Source organism: Cetorhinus maximus, chromosome 11 (genome assembly GCF_964194155.1).
Source record: "Cetorhinus maximus chromosome 11, sCetMax3.hap1.1, whole genome shotgun sequence".
Lineage (NCBI taxonomy): Eukaryota > Metazoa > Chordata > Chondrichthyes > Lamniformes > Cetorhinidae > Cetorhinus > Cetorhinus maximus.
The window spans coordinates 29,488,901-29,508,781 of NC_135889.1; the positions used below are offsets into that span (position 1 = coordinate 29,488,901).

General features: G+C 42.0%; 1 protein-coding gene across 1 annotated transcript in view; it reads right to left on the minus strand.

The window, feature by feature from the left end:
- The window catches only part of unc80 (unc-80 homolog (C. elegans)), a 535,199-nt gene that overhangs the window by 328,482 nt on the left and 186,836 nt on the right, over nt 1–19,881 (minus strand). Inside the window, exons 19-21 of the mRNA XM_078551715.1 lie at nt 13,902–14,110; nt 8,835–8,941; nt 6,824–6,911 (exon numbers count right to left, since the gene is read on the minus strand). Coding sequence (XP_078407841.1) covers nt 6,824–6,911; nt 8,835–8,941; nt 13,902–14,110 — 404 coding nt within the window. The remainder of the gene's footprint in view (nt 1–6,823; nt 6,912–8,834; nt 8,942–13,901; nt 14,111–19,881) is intronic.

Below are 19,881 nucleotides of genomic sequence, written 5' to 3' on the forward strand. Positions count from 1 at the left end.
TGATGGAATGAGCAACAGAAGGTGGCTGATGGGTATACGCAACAAAATGCTTGGTGCAATGGGAAGCCTGCCAGAAAGTGTGTGGTCAATGTCAAGGAACAGGGAGGAGGAGTTGCTGTTTGTGTTATATATTCACGATTTGGACGTGAACATGGGGGGCACGATTGGGAAATTTGCAGATGACACAAAGATTGGCCGAGTAGTGGATAGTGTAGACGATAGCCATAATCTCCAAAACGATATAGATGGGTTGGTGGAGTGGGCGGTAAAGTGGCAGATGGATTTTAACATAGAGAAGTGTGAGGTCATACATTTAGGGAGGTCAAACAGTTACAGGAATTACACAATAAATGGGAATATACTAAGACGGGTAGATGAAGTGAGAGATCTTGGCGGACAAGTACACATGTCCCTGAAGGCAGCAGTTCAAATAGACAAGGTTGTAAAGAAGGCACATGGAATGCTCTCCTTCATTGGCAGAGGTATAGAATATAAAAGTGAGGATATAATGTTGGAATTGTATAAAACACTGGTGAGGCCACAACTGGAGTATTGTGTGCAGTTCTGGTCACCACATTACAGGAAGGACGTAATAGCTCTGGAGAGAGTACAGAGGAGGTTTACAAGACTGTTGCCAGGGTTAGAAAAGTGTAACTACGAGGAGAGATTGGATAGGTTGAGGTTATTTTCCTCAGAACAAAGAAGGCTGAGAGGTGACTTGATTGAGGTGTACAAAATTATGAGGGGAATAGATAGAGTGGACAGGATAAAATTGTTTCCCTTGATGGAGAATTCTAGAACCAGGGGACATAGATGCAAGATAAGTGGCAGAAGGTGTAGTGGGGACAAGAGGAAGAACTTTTTTATGCAGAGGGTAGTGGGTGTCTGGAATTCGCTGCCCAAGTTGGTGGTAGAGGCAGGAACTCTAAACTCTTTTAAAAAGTACCTGGATTTGCACCTAAAGTGCTGTAAGCTGCAGGGCTATGGGCCGGGTGCAGGAAGGTGGGATTAGAAAGGGCACCTGGGTGTCCTCGGGCTGACATGGACAGGATGGGCCAAATGGCCTCCTTCTGTGCTGTAACTTTTCTATGGTTTCAATGGAGTCCAGCACCAACTTGGCATAGGTTGTTCCGAAGAACCTGGAGCCCATCCTTTCTAGTGTGGAGGTGTTGGCCAACTCTATTATCACATTTGCAGACCCAGCCACATTGCAGCATCTGAGGGCCAAGGTTTCATTGTAGCACAAGCAGCAGTCATCCAAGGCATGTGTGCTGCAGTAGAAGCTTACGTTGAAGACATGACGACGTAGCTTGCTGTCATGCAAGCTACCACATATTCTCAGATGATGCTGGGCCCTTCTAGGGTCAGAGCTGCTTGAAGTCATCCTCTAAGACCACCTGCAGTCTGCTCCACTGAAAGTCAGCAGACTCCCACCAGCCCCATTATACCCACTAGGAAAACACAACATAATAGTACAAGGACAGGAAAGGGCATGCGGAAGACAGGCACTAAGGGAATGCACACGGGCAATTAGCATATATTTGAATGAAACATGAGTTGGTTTGATTGAAGTTGAAGATACCTTATGCTTTGCTAGACACTCTCTCAGTATGTCTTGCTACGTTCAAAGATCTATACACACGCACTCAAATGGTCCCGCTCTTGCTCAACACTCTTTAGAAGTGTGCCATCAAATCTATATTGCCTCTCTCTATCCTTTCTGCCAAGGAGAGGATGAACTAAATGGGAAGCATGTGACAGATACTGAGGGCTCAATACTGCAGAAAACCTAGAGGAGCATAACAAGTGCAGGACTGAAATTAAAAAGGAAATTGGGAAAGCAAAGAGAGAGCACGGAAAAATTTTGGCAAATAAAATCAAGGGAAACCCAAAGATGCACTGCAACAGCTCGCCAAGGCTCCTTCAACAGCACCTTCCAAACCTGTGACCTCTACCACCTAGAAGGACAAGGGCAGTAGATGCATGGGAACACCACCACCTGGAAGTTCCCCTCCAAGCCATTCACCATCCTGACCTTGAAATATATTGTCATTCCTTCATTGTTGCTGGGTCAAAATCCTAGAACTGCCTCCCTAACAGCACTGTGGATGTACCCACATGGATTGCAGTTGTTCAAGAAGATGACTCACCACCACCTTCTCAAGGGCAATTACGGATAGGCAATATAATTGCTGGCCTAGCCAGCGATGCCCAAGTCCCATGAAATAATTTTTAAAAAATTCTTATAAAGACATAAAGAGCAAGGTAATACCTAAAGATAGAGTTCGGCCTATTAGGGACCATAAGAATTACCTGTCTTGGAGGCGGAAAGTGTTGATTTAGTTCTTAATGAATACTTTGCACCTGTTTCCACAAAAGAGAGGCACAATACAGATATTGCTATCAGGGAGGAGGAATGTGAATTGTAGATGAAATTAACACAGTGAGAGAGGAAGTATTAAGAGGTTTAACATCTCTGAAAATGAATAGATCTCATGGTCTGGACAAAATCTATTCTAGGTTGTTAAGGAAAGCAAGAAAAGTAGCAGAAATTCTGACCATTATTTTCCATGGCTACATGTGTGGTACCAGAAGACTTGAGGACTGTCAACATTGACCATTGTTTAAAAAGGAGAAAGGGATAGATAACATAATTACAGACCGGTCAACTAAACCTCAGTGGTGGGAAAATTATTGGAAAAATTCTGAGGGACAGGATAAATCTTCATTTAGAAGGACATGGTTTAATCAAAAATAATCAGCACAGATTTGTTAAGGGAAGGTCATGTCTGAACTTTTTGAAGAGGGTCACGCATTTGGTGTAGCCTATATGGATTTTAGCAAGATCCCACATGGCAGACTAGGCAGAAAGTAAAAGTGCTTGAAATCCATGGCAGAGTAGCAATTGGATCCAAAATTGGTTCAGACGCAGGAAACAAAAGGTATTGGTCAATGGATGTTTTTGTGACTGGAAGTGGTGTTCCGTAGGGCTCAGTACTGGGTCTCTTGCTTTTTGAGGTATACAGAAATGATTTGGATTTGAACATCGGGGATATGACTGAGAAGTTTGCAGATCATGAAAAAATTGGCTGTGTGCTTGTTAATGAAGAAGAAAGCTATAGACTGCAGCAAGGTATCGATGGACTATTTAGGTGGGCGGAACAATGGCAAATGGAATTCAATCCTGAGAAGTGTGTAGTAATGAATTTGGGGAAAGTTAATAAGGCAAGAGAATACACAATAAATGGTAGGATACTGAGAATTGTAGAGGAACAGAGGGGCATTGGAATCGAGGTCGACAGAACCCTGAAGGTAACTTGGCAGGTAGATAAGATGGATACTTGCCTTTATTAGCCAATGCATTGAATTTAAAAGCTGGAAGGTTTTGATGGAACTGTGTAAAACATGAGTTAGGCCACAGCTAAAGCGCTGCATACAGTCAACGCACGATAGGAAAAGTGTGCTTGCCCGAGAGAGGGTGCAGAGGAGATTTATGAGGATGTTGCCAGGACTGAAGAATTTTAGTTATGGGCATATTGGATAGGTTAAGGTTGGCTTCTTTAGAACAGAGAAGGCTGAGGGGAGATCAAACAGCAGCATACAAAATAATGAGGGGCCTAGACAAAGTGGATTGGAAGGCCCGATTCCCCTTGGGTGAGGGGTCCACAAGCAGGAAGCATAGATTAAGGGTATGAGGTAGGAGGTTTGGAGAGGATTTGAGGGGAAATGTTTTCACCAAGAGGGCGGTGGGAATCTTGAACTCATTGCATGATAGGGTGGTAGAGGGAGAAACCCTCAAAACATTGAAAAAGTACTTGGATATGCACTACAGGGCTACAGGCCAAGAGCTGGAAAGTGGGATCAGGCTGGATGGCTACTTGTTGGCCAGTGCGCCATGATCGGCCAAATAGCTTAGTTCCATGCTTTAAATTTCTATGATTTCTATAATGAATTAGTTATGGGCAATAAATGCTGCCATCACTATTGGTGCCCACACCTCATGAATGAAAAATAAACTTAGAGCAGAAGCGTCCCAGATTTGCACAACGTGCAGTAGCGGATGGGAAAAAAGTCATTTTACCCGTTGGCCGCAATGGTGGGTTTTCGCACTGTATTGTCCCATTCCTGCCTCATTAATAATGAAGCCACAGGAAAGATGCTGTCTCGCTGGCCGGCAGCCTCTGATTTGCCCACCCTTCATTACGTCACCGCTTCCTCCTGCAGGGCACCACATTTAAAATGCAGCTGCGTGCACACTTCTCAGTGTTGCAGCCCAGGCCTGCTCCGGTGAAGGCATGGCCCTAAAAGCCAAGAAGAGTGAAGCCGCCCAATTCAGTGATGCATCCCTGGGACACCTTCTGGACGCTGTGGAGGCCCGCTGTGATGTCCTCTATCCCCGTTCTGACCGCAGGAGATCCATAAGTCTCACCACTCTGGCTTGGGAGGCAGTGGCAGAGGGGGTCAGTGCCAATGCTGCACGCAAGAGGTCGGCCATCTAGTGCAGAAAACGGTCTCAGCCGTGCTGCCAGGGTAAGGCAACCATCTTATCACTAAACTCACACGCGCACAAGGACATCACACATTCACTGGCATCTCACTCCCTGCCAGCTCAAGAGACATCATTACTCACTCTCTCACACACACCCTCACATCTCCATCTGGCCTCATCTCCTCTGGAGGCCCCCTCCTCAGCCCTCATCTTGAGGCCACTTGCACAAATCAACATGTGCCCCCACACCCTTCCCTAGTACAGCCCTCTCCATACAGCCTCTTCCTTCACCTAAGGCCACTTCTCCCCCTTCTCCAAGCAAGCCCTAGCCCTGCAGCCATTGAAAAGCCTTATGGCTGGTCTGGTAGGTAAAGACCTGTCTGTGGGTTCTCCTAAAAGTAACGTGGTGCTGCTTGTGAAGCCTGGTGTTGATGACTGTGAGTGCTGACCGAAGAATGGTAGGCAAACAAACCTCGAAGTCCCGAGTGAAGTGTAGCTCGCCAAGTACATGTCGCTTATATACAATGTGAAATGTGCCTGGATAGTTCAGCATGGGGGGGGACATGATTCGGGTGGGCAGGGCTTTTAATGAGAAGCTAAAGAAGTGAAAGGTTCCTGATGTGCGGCGGCAGGAAAAACGGCCCACCATTGGCAGGCGGATGGACGATCACAAACTGGTTTCACGACGGTGTGAAACTGATTTTTGGCCATCTCGCCACATTGTCCCCACCCCCTCTCCCAAGCCCTCCATGGTGCCGACAGCAACAGGTCCAGAAAATTCCGGCCTTATATGAAAAAGAGCAACTGTCATAATGTTGACTCCTGGTGAACATCACTTTATATTTACCTCTCGTCTGAAAAACAACCATTCACTACTGCTCTCTACTTTCTATTCCTTAGTCGATTTCGTATCCATGCCACCACAAGCAGGATTAGAATATTGTGGCTGGAGCCACTGCAATTTCCATCCTCAGTAACCTAGGATGCATCCTGCCTGCACCAGGAGACTTATCATCTTTGTGGATTGCCAACCTTTGAACCCTGTTAGTAATTTTATTTTTCTTTATTCTTTCATGGGATGTGTGCGTCACTGACAAGACCAGCATTTGTTGCCCATCGCTAATTGCCCTTGAACCGAGTGGCTTGCTCAGCCATTTCAGAGGGCGGATAAGAGTCAACCACATTGCTGTGAATCACATGTAGGCCAGACTGAGTAAGGACGGCAGATTTCCTTCCCTAAAGGACATTAGTGAACCAGATGGGTTTTTACAACAATTGGCAGTATTTTCATGGTCACCATTACTGAGACTAGCTTTATATTCCAGATTTATTAATTGAACTTAAATTGGTGGGATTTGAACCCTTGTTCCCAGAACATGGCCTCTGGATTACTAGTCCAGTGACATTACTACTATGCCACCGCGCCCCTAATGACATGGAAATACTGGAAGGAATGCCGAGTGATGTGCATTTATCGTATGTGTGTTTCATATTCACTAGAATTCCATTTTCTATGAAAATGCTGATATGAAAACAGCTTTGTCCCAAATAAATTGGCATTCTAAGTTGCCACTGGAAGAACTAGGATAAAGTAATGCATTATATTTTTCTGTCTGTGACAGGCTAGAGTAAATGGTTAGTTATTATGGTAGTATGTCCAATGCAAAATCAAAATTAGTGCCAATGCAAGTCACATCCAACCGCTTCAAAGGCCTGAACTACAGCGTAATTTATGTACAATTTAAAACCAGTTTAAAAAAAGCTACAGCAATAAAAGGGATAAGGATTGGGCTATATGACCTGACTTTTCGGTTTGAAATATCAATTTGTTGCCCTGTTATTACGCCCACTCTTTCAACTCCCACAAACTAGCTGCAATTTGTGAGAATGCCATAAGAAATGACAGCTGACTCATAAGCTCATATATCCTGCCATTTGGGCTTGTGATCTGCTCCTACTCAGTTTAATTATGCTTTTTTAGAAGGTTTACTTTCCAAACAAAGTTAATAAGCTTCTCTATGAAAAACCTTTTAAGATGAAATGCATCCCATTACTATGACTGACCTGTCTTACAGTCACATGAAGCAAAAAGCATCTCTAAGGTGTGATATCAACGTTAGTGACACTTGGTTGAAAATTATTTATCTGATTGTGACCAAGGATGAAGAAATAAAAAATGATCACCAAGTAATTTAAAAGCCAAAAATAAAACAAAAATTGAATGACATAAACATGGACAAAAGTAATTCTGGAATCAGATGTTGTGGTAAATACCATCTTTTTCTTCAGTGTGATGAAGCTTAGATGGATTCCTTCGACCGGAGCGCCATTTACCAAGACGCTTGAAGAAGTTCTCCTCCTCATCTCGCCCATCCTCCAGGCCCTCACCTTCCGAGAGCTTAACTGCACTATTAAACTTCACCTGTGTGCAATGACATTTTAAAGCAATTAATATGTATTTGCTTCCTTACAGAACTTTAGAAACCAAACGGAGATCATTTCTAACATCTGCGATGGAAATACATCCATAATCCTGTGCTCATGAGACTTTCCTCTCCAAAGTTGCAGATAAATGAGCACAACACCACTGACAGTGCAGCATTCTCTCAGTACTCCACAGAAGTATCATCTTAGATTGTGTGCTCAAATCTGTGGAATGGAGTTCGAACCCACAATCTTAGAGGTCAGAATGTTACCTGAGTCAAGGCTAACACTTAACATTGAAATAAAAGAGCAAAAATTCTAATTATGGCATTAATAGGACAAAAATGTGAGTTGTAAGACCTCTGCCCAATGTTTATGCTTATCCGTTTCCAAATGAATTTCCAATTCTGCCAATTTTAGTAGTTATGAATAGTTTCCTTCAATAATGTGGGTGGTGTCTAGGAGCTAGCACACATGTGGCCAACATTTTGGAATGCCAATGCAGTTATCTAAAATTTTTCAGCTGCCTTTTAAAGTGGAGCTGAACTAGAAGTAGTACTTGCACCTTGCTTTCCTGATCCAACAACTCATATTGGAATACTTTTCCGTGAGGATGGCAATCTTTCAGTGCTTTACTTAAGTGGAAGTTTTAATGCATGAAACCAACCATTTTAAGATATTTCAACTATCTGCATCTAGCATCCACCATGCACTTCTAGTGGACGTTGGCAGACAAGAACAGGAACTCTTGTCAATCTGTTCCTCTCCAAAGCCCAGAAAATTTGACTTCAAATGAAGGATACATTGTACTAGCTGGTTGGAAGTGGCTGACTTGGCACAGGCCATGAATCGAACATGGGATCTTCCTAGCCTATATGCCTCACCATTAAATAGATTTACCTAGGAGCCACAGAGTTAATTTAACTCAAACCTTCTTGATTTACATTCAACAAGGACCAAAGAAATAAACGTTTAAAATAATTGCAATAATTTTATTTGATAGCCTTCTATGGTAATATGGTTAATTTGTGAGAAATCTCATAATTAACTAGGGTAATTATACTCTATGAATGGCATATGCAATGTATAGTAAGGGTAGCATTTGATTTAATTTTGCATCAGAGATTGTTTAAATGCCAAACCTCACACTAATGCCCACTTTAGCCAACTATTATTGTTGCAGTTAGTGATAGCTGCAGAATGCTTAGTCACAAGATTTTAAAATGACTACATCTATAGACAATTTAGAAAATAACCCAAGTTAAATGCACCCTGATAGTTTGGTGGTGCTCCTATAATGTTGGACTAATAAATTCTGGTTACACCATATCTCCCACTACTACCATTCACATTTAAGTAAACTTACAAATCACAGCAAGTGAAAAAAATTCCTAATTGGCAAAAACCATTACAGTCCAGCACAACCATTCTTCTGATGACATGACACAATCACAGAACACTATAACAGAATTTCAGTGAACCTTAAGCTGGCAGGACGTGCTTAAGGGTAATACTTTGAAAATCTATTCAGGGCTTTTGTAATTCTGTACCAATAAATTCAGACATATCTTAAAAAATGCATTTCTAGGCCATGAGTCAATTTAGGTATGTACAAGAAAGCAATGCTGAATGTATATCCTGATGTTGAGTGATGGTAGCACACAGATAACTTCTAAGCATCCATAGGAAAATGCTTAAGACATCAATTGATATGAATTACAAATGTACATTAGCCTACGTAACAGGGGTAACTGCACATCAAAAGTAATTAATTGAATGCAGAGCATGTTGGGACGTCCTATGAATGTGATAAAGTGCTATATAAAAGCAAAGTCTTTATCCCCTGCCATGCATTATAAATAAAAATATTAACTAAAACAAAGCTGATTCCATTAAAAATTAAGAACAATACTCTCTGCACCTTTGAACTCTGCCGTATAAATGAAAGTCTGTCCACAGAACTTATGTCCAGGAGGTCTTCAACACCATCTGCTAACCCTGACAGCGAAGAGCGTTTCAGCCAGTTCCCTATAATGACATTATTCACAATAGTCATTTCTAAACTTTGTATAGTCTTTGAGATTTTTTTTATCTTACAGTCCCAATCAATTTTAGACATTATAATGCTCCACAAGTAAATTTCTCAAGCGTTATTCTTTAATTTTTCTCTATTAAATCCCCATGATGTCACCCACTGCCAGTCTTTTAGGTGGTGGGACTGAACAGTCTTCACGAAGATTTCACAATAGAAGCTGTCACTGTTGCTCTATAACTATCCTAAGCAGAGCTGGAGATGGTGGTGTAGTAGTAATGTCACTGGACATGTAATCGAAAGGGCCAGACTAATACTCTGGGAATCTGGGTTCAAATCCCACCACTGCAGCTGGTGGAGTTTAAATTCAATTAATAAATCTGGAATTATAAAGCTAGTATCAGTAATGTGACTATGACAGCTATAATCAATTGTTGTAAAAATGGCCTTTAGGGAGGGAAATCTTCCATCAGTATGACCTATCTGTAACTCCAGATCCAGATATGGTTGACTCTTAACTGCCTTCTGAAATGGCCTAGCAAGCCACTCAGTTCAAGGGCAATTAGGGATGGGCAACAAATGCTAGTGTTACCCTACCACCTACATTCTGTGGTACCATGGTCTACTCATGGTAGGTTTTGTTTCACCCCGAGATGAAGAATTTTCATGACCCACCTAGTAACTTTCCAACTCTCAACAAAAAATGGATTTAAGTTTAAATGGAAATTGAAACTGTGATTCAAACAAAGTATCACTATACATGAAGTATGAAAACAGATAATGCTAGAAATACTCAGCAGCTGCGGCAGCATCTGTGGAGAGAGAAACAGAATTAATATTTTAATCCATGACCTTTCATCAAAACTGGGGAAAGTTAGAAATGTTGGTTTTCGGGGCGGGGGGGGGGGAGAGAGAGGAGGAATAAAACACGAGGGACGCTCTGTGATAGGGTAGGAGAAGTTAATTGACGAAAGAGTATATGGTCCAAGGTCAAAGAGATCTGTATACGACAAGTAAAGAAACAAAAGATATGCCCAGAGAAGGATGAATGGTAGGGTCATGAATAGCTACTGTCCAAAGCAAAGGAAACAAGAGATCAACAAGAGACACAAAAAAAGAAACCAGCAAAGAAAAAGGAAACAAAATAGAGGCAAAAATTACAATTTAAAATGGTTGAACTCAGTGTTGAGTCTGGGAGACTGTAAAGTGTCAAGTTAAAATTTGAGGTCCTGTTCCTCAAGCTTGCTCAGAGCTTCACCAGAACACTGTGGGAGGCCAAGGATAGAAAGGTCAGAGTAGCAGCAAAATGGAGAATTAAAATACCAGGTAACTGGAAACTCGGGGTCACACTTGTGGACTGAATGGAAGTTTTCCACAAAGCAGTGTTTGGCCTCCCCAAATTGAAGGAGACCACATCATGAGCAGCAAATACAGAGGTACAAGTAAATTGCTGTTTCACCTGGAAAGGATGTTTGGAGCTTTAGAAGGTGAGAAGGGAAGAGGGAAAAGGACACATGGTGCATCTCTTACCAATGGTTCCAGAGATGAGGGAGTTTAGCTACAAAGTGAGTTGGAGCAAAGCAGATTGAGGGACTATCTGATAGAGGTGTACAAGATTATGACAAGTTTAGTGATCATAGACAAAGAAAAGCTGTTTCCATTAGCTGATGGTACAAGGTCAAGCGGACACAGAATTAAGGATTTTGGCAAGAGATACAGGGGTGTAAAATAACTTTTTCACATAGCGTGTGATATTGACCTGGAACACACTGCCTAGGAGGTTGGTGGAAGCAGAGAAAATCAATGATTTCAAAAGGAAATTGGATAAGGGCTTCAGGGAAATAAACTTACAGGGAAAAATGGATAAAATGTGAGAATGGGCTGACTGGAATGCTCTACAGAGAACTGGCATGATAGGTTGAATGGCCTCCTTGAGTGCCATAATGATTCTATAATGCTATGAGATGGAGAGTGTCATCATGTGGTAAAAATATAATTATTGTTTAAATCTTACCCTGTCGCATTTGTTGTAAAAGGGCATCGAGTGCTTGGAGCACTGCTGAGCTGCTTTCATATTATTATTGGGTGGACCCTTAATTCAAATAAATTCAGTGATCATAGCACAGAGGAAGTGTGTTGGCCTGGGGGTATTACAGATATTTCTATAAATGGGATATTGAAGATGTCTTGGGCCACAATACCCTATAATGTACATCAGGACCAGATGTGCCATGTATCACATTATCCATGCTAAATATAAGAGGGAAAATAGTTATTAACACCGAAAATGCAAAATAAAACTAGGAAATGATGCGGATCCAAGCTTGGATGGAAAGTCACCGCAAGTGGTTAACCTGTTTTTTTCTCCAGATGCAGAAGGACACTTTGTGTAATTCTGCATTTCTATTTTTACCAGTTTGAATATTTTCTTTTGTTCTGCTACCAAAATAATAGTCATGTTTTATCCATTTTACTCTGTCAGTTAGTCAATTTATTAACTTCACTTTTCAACAGCTAAGGAACAGGTCATTGAAAAAAAAAACAGCCAGGCCTTGTTACTAACTCCAGTCTTGATAATATATATTCATTGGAAAAATAATTTCCATTTTAGTTTTAGAGGGAAGCAACAGTGAAATTCTGAAAAAGTTTAATTGCTATTGACCAGCATGCAAGATAATTAAAGGGAAATTCCTAATAATTTTAATACTTTCCTCAGGTTATGGATATTCCTTTTTCACCTTTGGTGAATGAATTAAGGTGAACTGTGGGATACAGAACTTACTCTTATGGGCAAGAATAAGTGATTTTTTTTAGTGCAGACTCAGGTTCTCCTCACTTCCATGTTAATTGCTTCCCATCAGGTCTGTTTGGTGTCAATTGATTTCAGTGCAATAAAAGAAGCAAATGTGTGGCTTAATCCCCAAAACTTTTCCCATTAATTTTTAGTGATAAGATCTCATCTGGAGTAACATGTGCAATTCTGATAACCTCATCAAATATGTTCTATTGCCCTTGCCCTGCCCATGCACACAGCCAAGCAGTGAAGGTGATTCCAGGTAGAATTTAAGTTAGAAGAAAATGTTAAAAATGTCCTTAGATATTTGAAATAATACAGAGGAGTCAGAAAATATTTATGAGAATGGTTCCAATTATGTGGATAATCTGGAGAAGCTGGGGTTGCTCTCCTTAGAGAAAGAAGATTGGGGGGAGATTTGATGAGATTTGTTCAAAATCATGAGGGGTCTGGGCAGAGCAGATAGAGAGAAACTGTTCCCATTAGCAAAACAATCAAGAACAAGGTGGCACCATTTTAAGATGATTGCAAAAGAACCAATGGCAACATGAGGCAAATCTTTTTAATGCAGCAATTGGCTAGGATCTGTATTGCATGACCAGAGAGTTTGATAAAAGCAGGTTCAGTCAGGACTTTCAAAAAGGAATTGGATAAGCACCTGAAGAGAAAAAAAATGCAGGACATCGGGAAAGGGCAGGAGGTGGGGCTAGCTGAGTTACTCTTGCAGGGAGCCAGCAGAGACACTATGGGTCGAATGGCCTCTTTCTGTGATTATAACCATTCTGTGATTCTATGATATAGCTAATGCACAACAGGATACAAAATAATACTAAAAAAAAATAGGATACTCCTATGTCATATGGACTAAAAGCACATACAGATAAGGGATTCTTTCATTTGCGTAATGGAGCTAAGACTTCACACTATATTTTTATGGTATATATATTTTATACCTGTATATAATACATACACACGTATCATCATGGTTACTTCCTACAATTTTAAAACTGGATAATGACCTTTTAAAAGACTGAAGCCATGTCTGGCTCTGATCTTCAAACAATAGGAGTTAATCTGGCAGTATTGAAGAAATTTGCACCTCATTATATCTGAAGGGATGCTAATGACCCCTGTGGACTGCAGAGAGCGACTTCAAAGGAAATTATACAAAGGCCATCTACATTTCATAAACCAGGCCTGACCAACCAGGGCTGAGTTGTCTGCTAGGACAAAGGACCATGAAACCTCCCGTTAACAATTTCATGAACCCAGGCAAAGGAATATACACTCTTTGTCAAAGCCAAAGTGGAGAGGTGGGAGTCACCTCCACCCCTACCCAAGCTGGAGGAACCTGTAATATTGCCATGTGGGGCTGCAAAGATCAGTCTTCCATCTTCCATCTACCAAGCAGCAGCACAGAACAAGGGGTCTGCCCAGGTTTGAATGCCTGACCCCCAGCTATACTCTCTCTACAGAAACTTCTGAAATCCTGTATCATTGCCTTCATCTCCGTGTGCTTATCTCATTGTGGAAGTCAGCCCTACTAGAAACGTACATTATCCAGCATCAGTTTTCAACCTGACACCCTCTGTGAAGGAATACACCATTGGACTTTGTTTCTGGACTCATGTGAACCAATAATTCCTTGCTTGGTGGTGTTTGCCCTGTAAATCTTTCCTTTTCTATCCTTTGTTTACTGTATGAATGCACAGGGTTCGGGGTGATACAGGCCTTCCCCCAACCCTGCTCCACGTTTTGTGTGTGTGAGAATAAACTAACCCTCTGAGGTCACCCTATCTTGAGTTTGCTGTGGGTTATTAATAGAAATTGTATCACACCAAAACTGAGGGGTCAGCGAATAAGCCACCGCTTATAAAGAGGGGAATCAAAATCAAAATACATTCCTGTTTACAGAGGGATGGTGAGAGGAGAAATCAGGGCCAGTTAAATTAACCCACTTCCTGTCTACTATTTGAAACTTATTTTTTTAATAGAAATCTCCTCCTTGTAGCTGAATTTTAATATCATGGATTTTTTTTCTCCCAAACCAACACTTATTATGTATACTTTATGTACTTACAACAATACAACCTATGTCCTTTCTATTGGTGTATCTGTAACAGGACTAGACATTTTGTGGCCTAGAGTAACAGAGAACTTACCTATTGGAAGTTTGAGTTTCTTCCTCAGGGAGATTCTTCTGGATCGCGACCGTGAGTGTCTGTCTGTGGTGGTTCCAGAATGAGCTGTTGTGCATTCAGAAGTGTCTTGCTCAGACTGGCTGCTTGTGTCACTTGCAGCACTTTGCGATTTAAACATCTTGCGCCAGAAGTCTTTTCGACCCAAAAGAGCTCCGGGAATTTGTTCTTCACTGTTAATTTGAAAAACACAGGCAATATTTTGTTGACAAAAACTGAATTGACACCATTACATTTAAACTAAGGAAAAATGGAAAAGAGGTGAAATATAAGCTGGTTTAAGGGGGGGTGGGACAAGTAGAGCTGGATAGAGGGCCAGTGACAGGTGGAGATAGCCAAAAGATGTCATAGACAAAAGGACAAAGAGGTGTTGACGGTGGTGATATACCCGCATGGGCCCCAGTTATGCCCGTCTCTTTACAGGGTATGTGGAACATTCCTTGTTCCAGTCCTACACAGCTGACCCCATGATGCAGAAAACCATCTTCTCTATGGTGCCCATGCTTGCAGGCATCCGTGCCCCCCACTGGCTCTGTAGCGCTCCCTTCTATTATGTGCCACCTTGTCCTTAAGGATAGAGGGAAGAATGTCACTGTGTTTGGGACTGTCCCTCAGTCCCACGTTTTACCATCCCTCAGTTATGGACCATCACAGCATCCTATTGGACACATTCTTGAGTAAAAGCCACCAACAAAAATAACTAAGATAAAATCTTGACATCTTTGTCAATCTCTTCTTAGCTGTCACCTATCCCTGACCTTCTATCTTGCCTCACCTCCTCTTAAACAGTATAAAATTCATCACATTTCTACTTCCTTTTAGCTCCGAAGAAGGGTCATACGGACTCGAAACATTAACTCCGTTCCTCTCTCCATAGGTGCTGTTAGACCTGCTGAGTTTTTCCAGCATTTTCTGTTTTTATAACAAAAGCAACTGTTCCATAACAACTTTATCTGACAAAGCATCCAATATTGCATAAAGAAAACTCAACTATTCACTCTTGTGCATTCCCTGTCTTGAAACTACCTTTGCCTACACAATGCCAGCCCATTGGCTACAGGATGGCTGGTAGCAGGCTGCTGAGTTTCAGTTCAGGAGACTGCAGATGGCCTTGCAGTTCAAACAGCTCTGGGGCTAGAAGACCTGGCCTCTGTCTGCACAACCTCAGCATGGACAACAGCAGTTTGAGCTGGCTGGCTACCTGACAAGCTGCAGAAAGGGTACGGGAGGAGTGGCAGTGGGATAAGCACAAATGCTGTCATCCTGTGGGAGGGAAGTGGGTTCATGTTCTTTGGAGCTTTTGCCACACCCCTGAGGCGGTGTTTGAGCAATCTCCTGGAGCAGACTGCTTGACTGCCGTGATACCTTTGAACACAGGTATCCACAGCTATAATGGCAGCAGTCTGAACCTACGTGGCAACAAATTGAGATGTCATGATCTCGTTCTGAGCTTGCACTGCAGCACTCAGATGTTGCAGCACAAGCAGAAGCCACCAATGGAAGTTGAGCCATCAATCATCAGAAGCTATGTCATGGAGTTGGCATGCTGGAAAAGATGTTCTCCAAGCTCTGCTTAAAGCCCTGTGCCAAGTTGGGGCTGGACTTCTCCATGTTCCTTGATACTAGGCATCTCTCTGTGCATGCCCATAAGCATTTTTCTAAAAATTTCCCCATCCATGTCCTTTCCTGACTCACTTATTGCAGAACTTGTGTGCGACCCTATCCTCGGGAGCTGGCAGCAATGCTATCCTTTCCCCTGGCCTGCTGCAGCCCTCTCGTGCCCAATGACTCACAAATGCACTGTCCTCCTCGATGCTACCCTCTAAAATATACACAGTGCCAGCATCTGAGATGGTGGCTGTGAGTGTTGGATTGAGTGACACTGTTTCTTCTTCATCAATCACTTCTCCCTCTAGGACTTCAGCTTCCCGCATCACCGCCTAGCCAGATGACATTGTTGGGTATCTGGGAGTGTAAAGGCGCAATGGCAGGAGTCACGGAAGCAGGGAGAGCGGGGAAGTGTAGTTACACCATAATAGATTGTGGAATGAGGGTAATGTGGAATGTGGAAGGTAGATTTGGTAAGAAATATATCATTGCCTTAATTATTTCAGCCCTACTGCTGGCCATAGGCTCAGTGATGGCCAGCAAAAACCCTTCGATGGGACTGAGCAAATATGGCCCTACTTGCCCTGCTGGTTATGTGCTTCTGTCTCCAATTATGGACCATCTTGTCCAGCAAGCGAGAAAGAAATGTGTATGACACCCTGGTCCACTCCTCCATCAGCTGTGACAGAGGTCATAACATCCTGCATGACTGACAACAGTGAGGATAATGAAATGTTCCTGCCTTATGCCTCTTCTCAACTCCCAGCTCACCCTCATCCTGCTACCTAGCATGATGAGCAAGTTGCAGATGGTGCAGCCTCTTGCTTCCCACTCCAACCTCTTTTGTTTGTTTGTGAGCTCACTGGAGGGAAAGGTCGCAGACCAGGCCTGCTGTAAGGGACTCAGTTAAAGATGCCTTCTGTCACTATCAAGGGACATGGAGGAGTCAGGCTCTAACTTGGCAGAGAGTATCAGGCAGAGTTTACTGTCTGCAGCCTCCGCTCCATTTCCCAGCTGTGCTGCTAACGCAGAGCCACTGCAACTGCCTTTTGCAACCTTTGTGTGGACAGATCACTTAATCCTCTACCCTCCCTGTAAGGATTCAGCAACACTCCCTGCATAATCCAGAATCTCAATCAAACACCTCCTACAACATTCCACAGTGCATCCAGACAATTTGCAATGGCAGAAGTTCTTAAGAATGCCTCACCTGCAAGTTGGGTGCCTGTCACTTTGCATAATGCTACCACAGAGCCCTTCTTACAGCTGAACGCCTGATCCTTGTTGAGTGATGTGTGAATTTGTTCAATGAATCTGCATGGTCCAAAGAGGGACAATGGGCATCACATCAGCTGGTAGGGCTGTGTGACATTAGGATAGCAGCAGTTCAACTGCTTTGGATGCATGCAGGAGACACCCACACAGATGCTGTGCTCTACTTGGCGTGCCATACAGGCTGCACCAGAAGTGGTTGTCGATGTAGCATGCAACCCCAAGAGGTTGACTGGTTTCTATACTGCCACCTCCAGTTGCACTACCATGATGAAATTCGTGCCCGAGTTCTTATTCCAAAGGAATCTTTTTGAAGATATAACAAACTAATCACATATTATGCTTAAGCTCCTTTGATCCCCTTTACCCATCCCACCACACGTATATACCCCACAAAAGACTCTCTCTGTGTGATAACTGCAAAATGCATTGTTGTTAGTTCATTTTACTAAAAGTTGAAGCCCCTCAGGGGACAAAACACCTGCTTACTTTCTGAGGATCACACAGTTAGACAATGATCATCAATCACCACACAATGGAAACTATGGTCCACCTCTTAAGAGGCATTAAATGAAGATATGGTTAGCATTTGAAATGCAAGCCTGGAAATTGTTGTGAGTGATGTTACAGGACTTTTTTTTTTGTTGATGGGATGTGGGCAATGTCAACAAAGCTAATTTAACGCTTATTCCTAGTTTGCCACGGGCTCATTCCAATCTGCAACAGGGGACATCACCTCCTATTTACAGTACATAGCAGAATTAAGCAGATCGAATGCCCTGTTTGCCACAGGTTTTTCAATCAGAATAAGACCACTCATGGATTGCAGCAGTAGCTAGCTTCCTTCACATCCAGGGCATCACTGGCCACAGATGTTGCCATCAAGCCACTGGAACACCAGCCAGCAGCAATTGTTGTGAATCTTCAGGTAGCATCTGATCACAGAAACAGGATCAAGCTGTCACAATGCATTTATCATGTGATCATCTACTATTCCAATATTAAACCTCCTAGAAAAATGGCTGGAAGATAAGAAGTATCCCTACATATATGTGGCTCATGACAATCCTTCACAACCCATCCAGACTAAGTAATTCAAGAACAATCAAAGCAAGGGACCACCAGGATTATTACTGAGGACACCATTAGGTATGCTGACAAAGAGGCTCAGCTGTCTCAACAGATCAGAGGCCCACAATGTGCCTCACAAAAAGTTTCCTATATTGTGCTGGTGTGATACACACTGCATAATCTTGCTGTACACAGCAATGCAGAGTACTGGCCCAACATTTGATGTTTCAATTGTTAAAGCGTGCTTTAGACCCATGTCCTCTCCATCACATAAAATGTTTACTTCCAACTTCACACATTGTGCTCTCCAACTTCCAAAACCTGTTGAGATATTATACATGTCTTCAGGGCCCTTAATTACCTTAGTACTTTCTATACTGACCTCCCAACCTTCCACCTCCATAAATTCCAAGTTGTCCAAAATTCTTTTTCAAGTCTCTTATTGCACATTAAGACCTATTTGCATACCATTCCTATTCTCCTTAATCGACACTGGCTCTATATCCCCAGTGCTTAAATTTGAAATAAATGTCCTCATCTTCAAATACCTCTAAGGTTTTGACACACACTTTCTCCACAACGTCCTCCAGACTTGTGCCCCACCTCCCTGAAATGTTCTTTAAAGTCTGACCTCTTATGCAACCCTCTCCCATTTTCTCTACTATTGGTAGCACAGCCATTGGCCACCTAGCTCCTATTCTCTGGACTTATTTCTGCATCTCCACCTCTTTTCTCCTTCAAAAACCTCTAGACCCATCTCTTCCACTAAGTTTCTGGTTAACTTGTCTAATTGTCATTCTCATGACTCGCCACCATTTTTCAATGTAGTAATTTCTAAAGCACCTAGGGACACTTATTTTAAACATTAGAAACATTTACATGATTTTTAAAATTCTTTGACAGTGTTTTATGTTAATGCTAGGGGTACTATGAATAAGATGTTATAATGTGGACATATGATTCCATGAAGAAATTAAACATTCTTGGTATCCCTGAAACTTGGTTGGGTCATAATGACGGATTTGAAGTTCAGATGAAAGGATACAAGGAATTCTGAAAAGAGAGGTGGCACAAAATAGAAAGAGATATAGCTTTATTTTGTGAAAGAGAACATAATTGCAACAGAAAGGGAAGATATTGGTCAACAGAATAGAGTTGAAACAAGCTCAGTGCAGCTTTGATCCAAAGCTGATCCTCAGCCTTTGCTCTTGGCTTCCAGAACAGCAAGTGGAACAAGACAGATCAAATTAGAAGAGCAGCTGGACAAGCTGAATACTTCCAGCACTCTCTGATTCAATTTTTGAACAGGGTGGTGTTGTTTGCTGGCAGGATTTAACTATCCGTCTGATACTGCACAATGATGTCAGCGGGAGGCAGAAAATGAATTATTTGTTGATGATATTTATGATTGCCTCCTTGTTAATCTGGTTCTGGAGAATACTGGGTAGAGCTAGTTATTTGATTTTGTATAACCTATTAATTTAAGAACATTTGGGAACTTTGGTCATTACATTGTTGGATTTCAGCTGGTGTGGTAAATAATGCTACAGATAATTTAATGCTAGTGCTTGATTTCCATGTGCGAGGAGAAAATTGGGGAAAATATGTTGGTGTACACTATAATGTGAGAATAACTGCAATACAGAAGAAAATTAAGTTTGTTTATACTGATAGTCAATGATTTCTTATATATGCCTAAGATATTATGGAGGAATCTAAGCCAGGTAATTCTAATAGACAAAATGGGGAGGTTTCTAGAGGAATTAATTTATAAAGTAGTACTTTCTAATTATAAAAGTGTCAAGTGTAAAAAACTGAGGATAACTAAGGCCAGCATAAGAAAAACTGTAGTAGTAATAGTAACACTATTTTTAGTTATGATAGAAATCAACAAATAAAAACTACATTGTTTACTTGACTGATTTACCCAGGCAGCTTAGGTATGAGCATAAAATATGGCTGGTAAGGTAGTTTTCCTTCCTGAAGCCTCCTA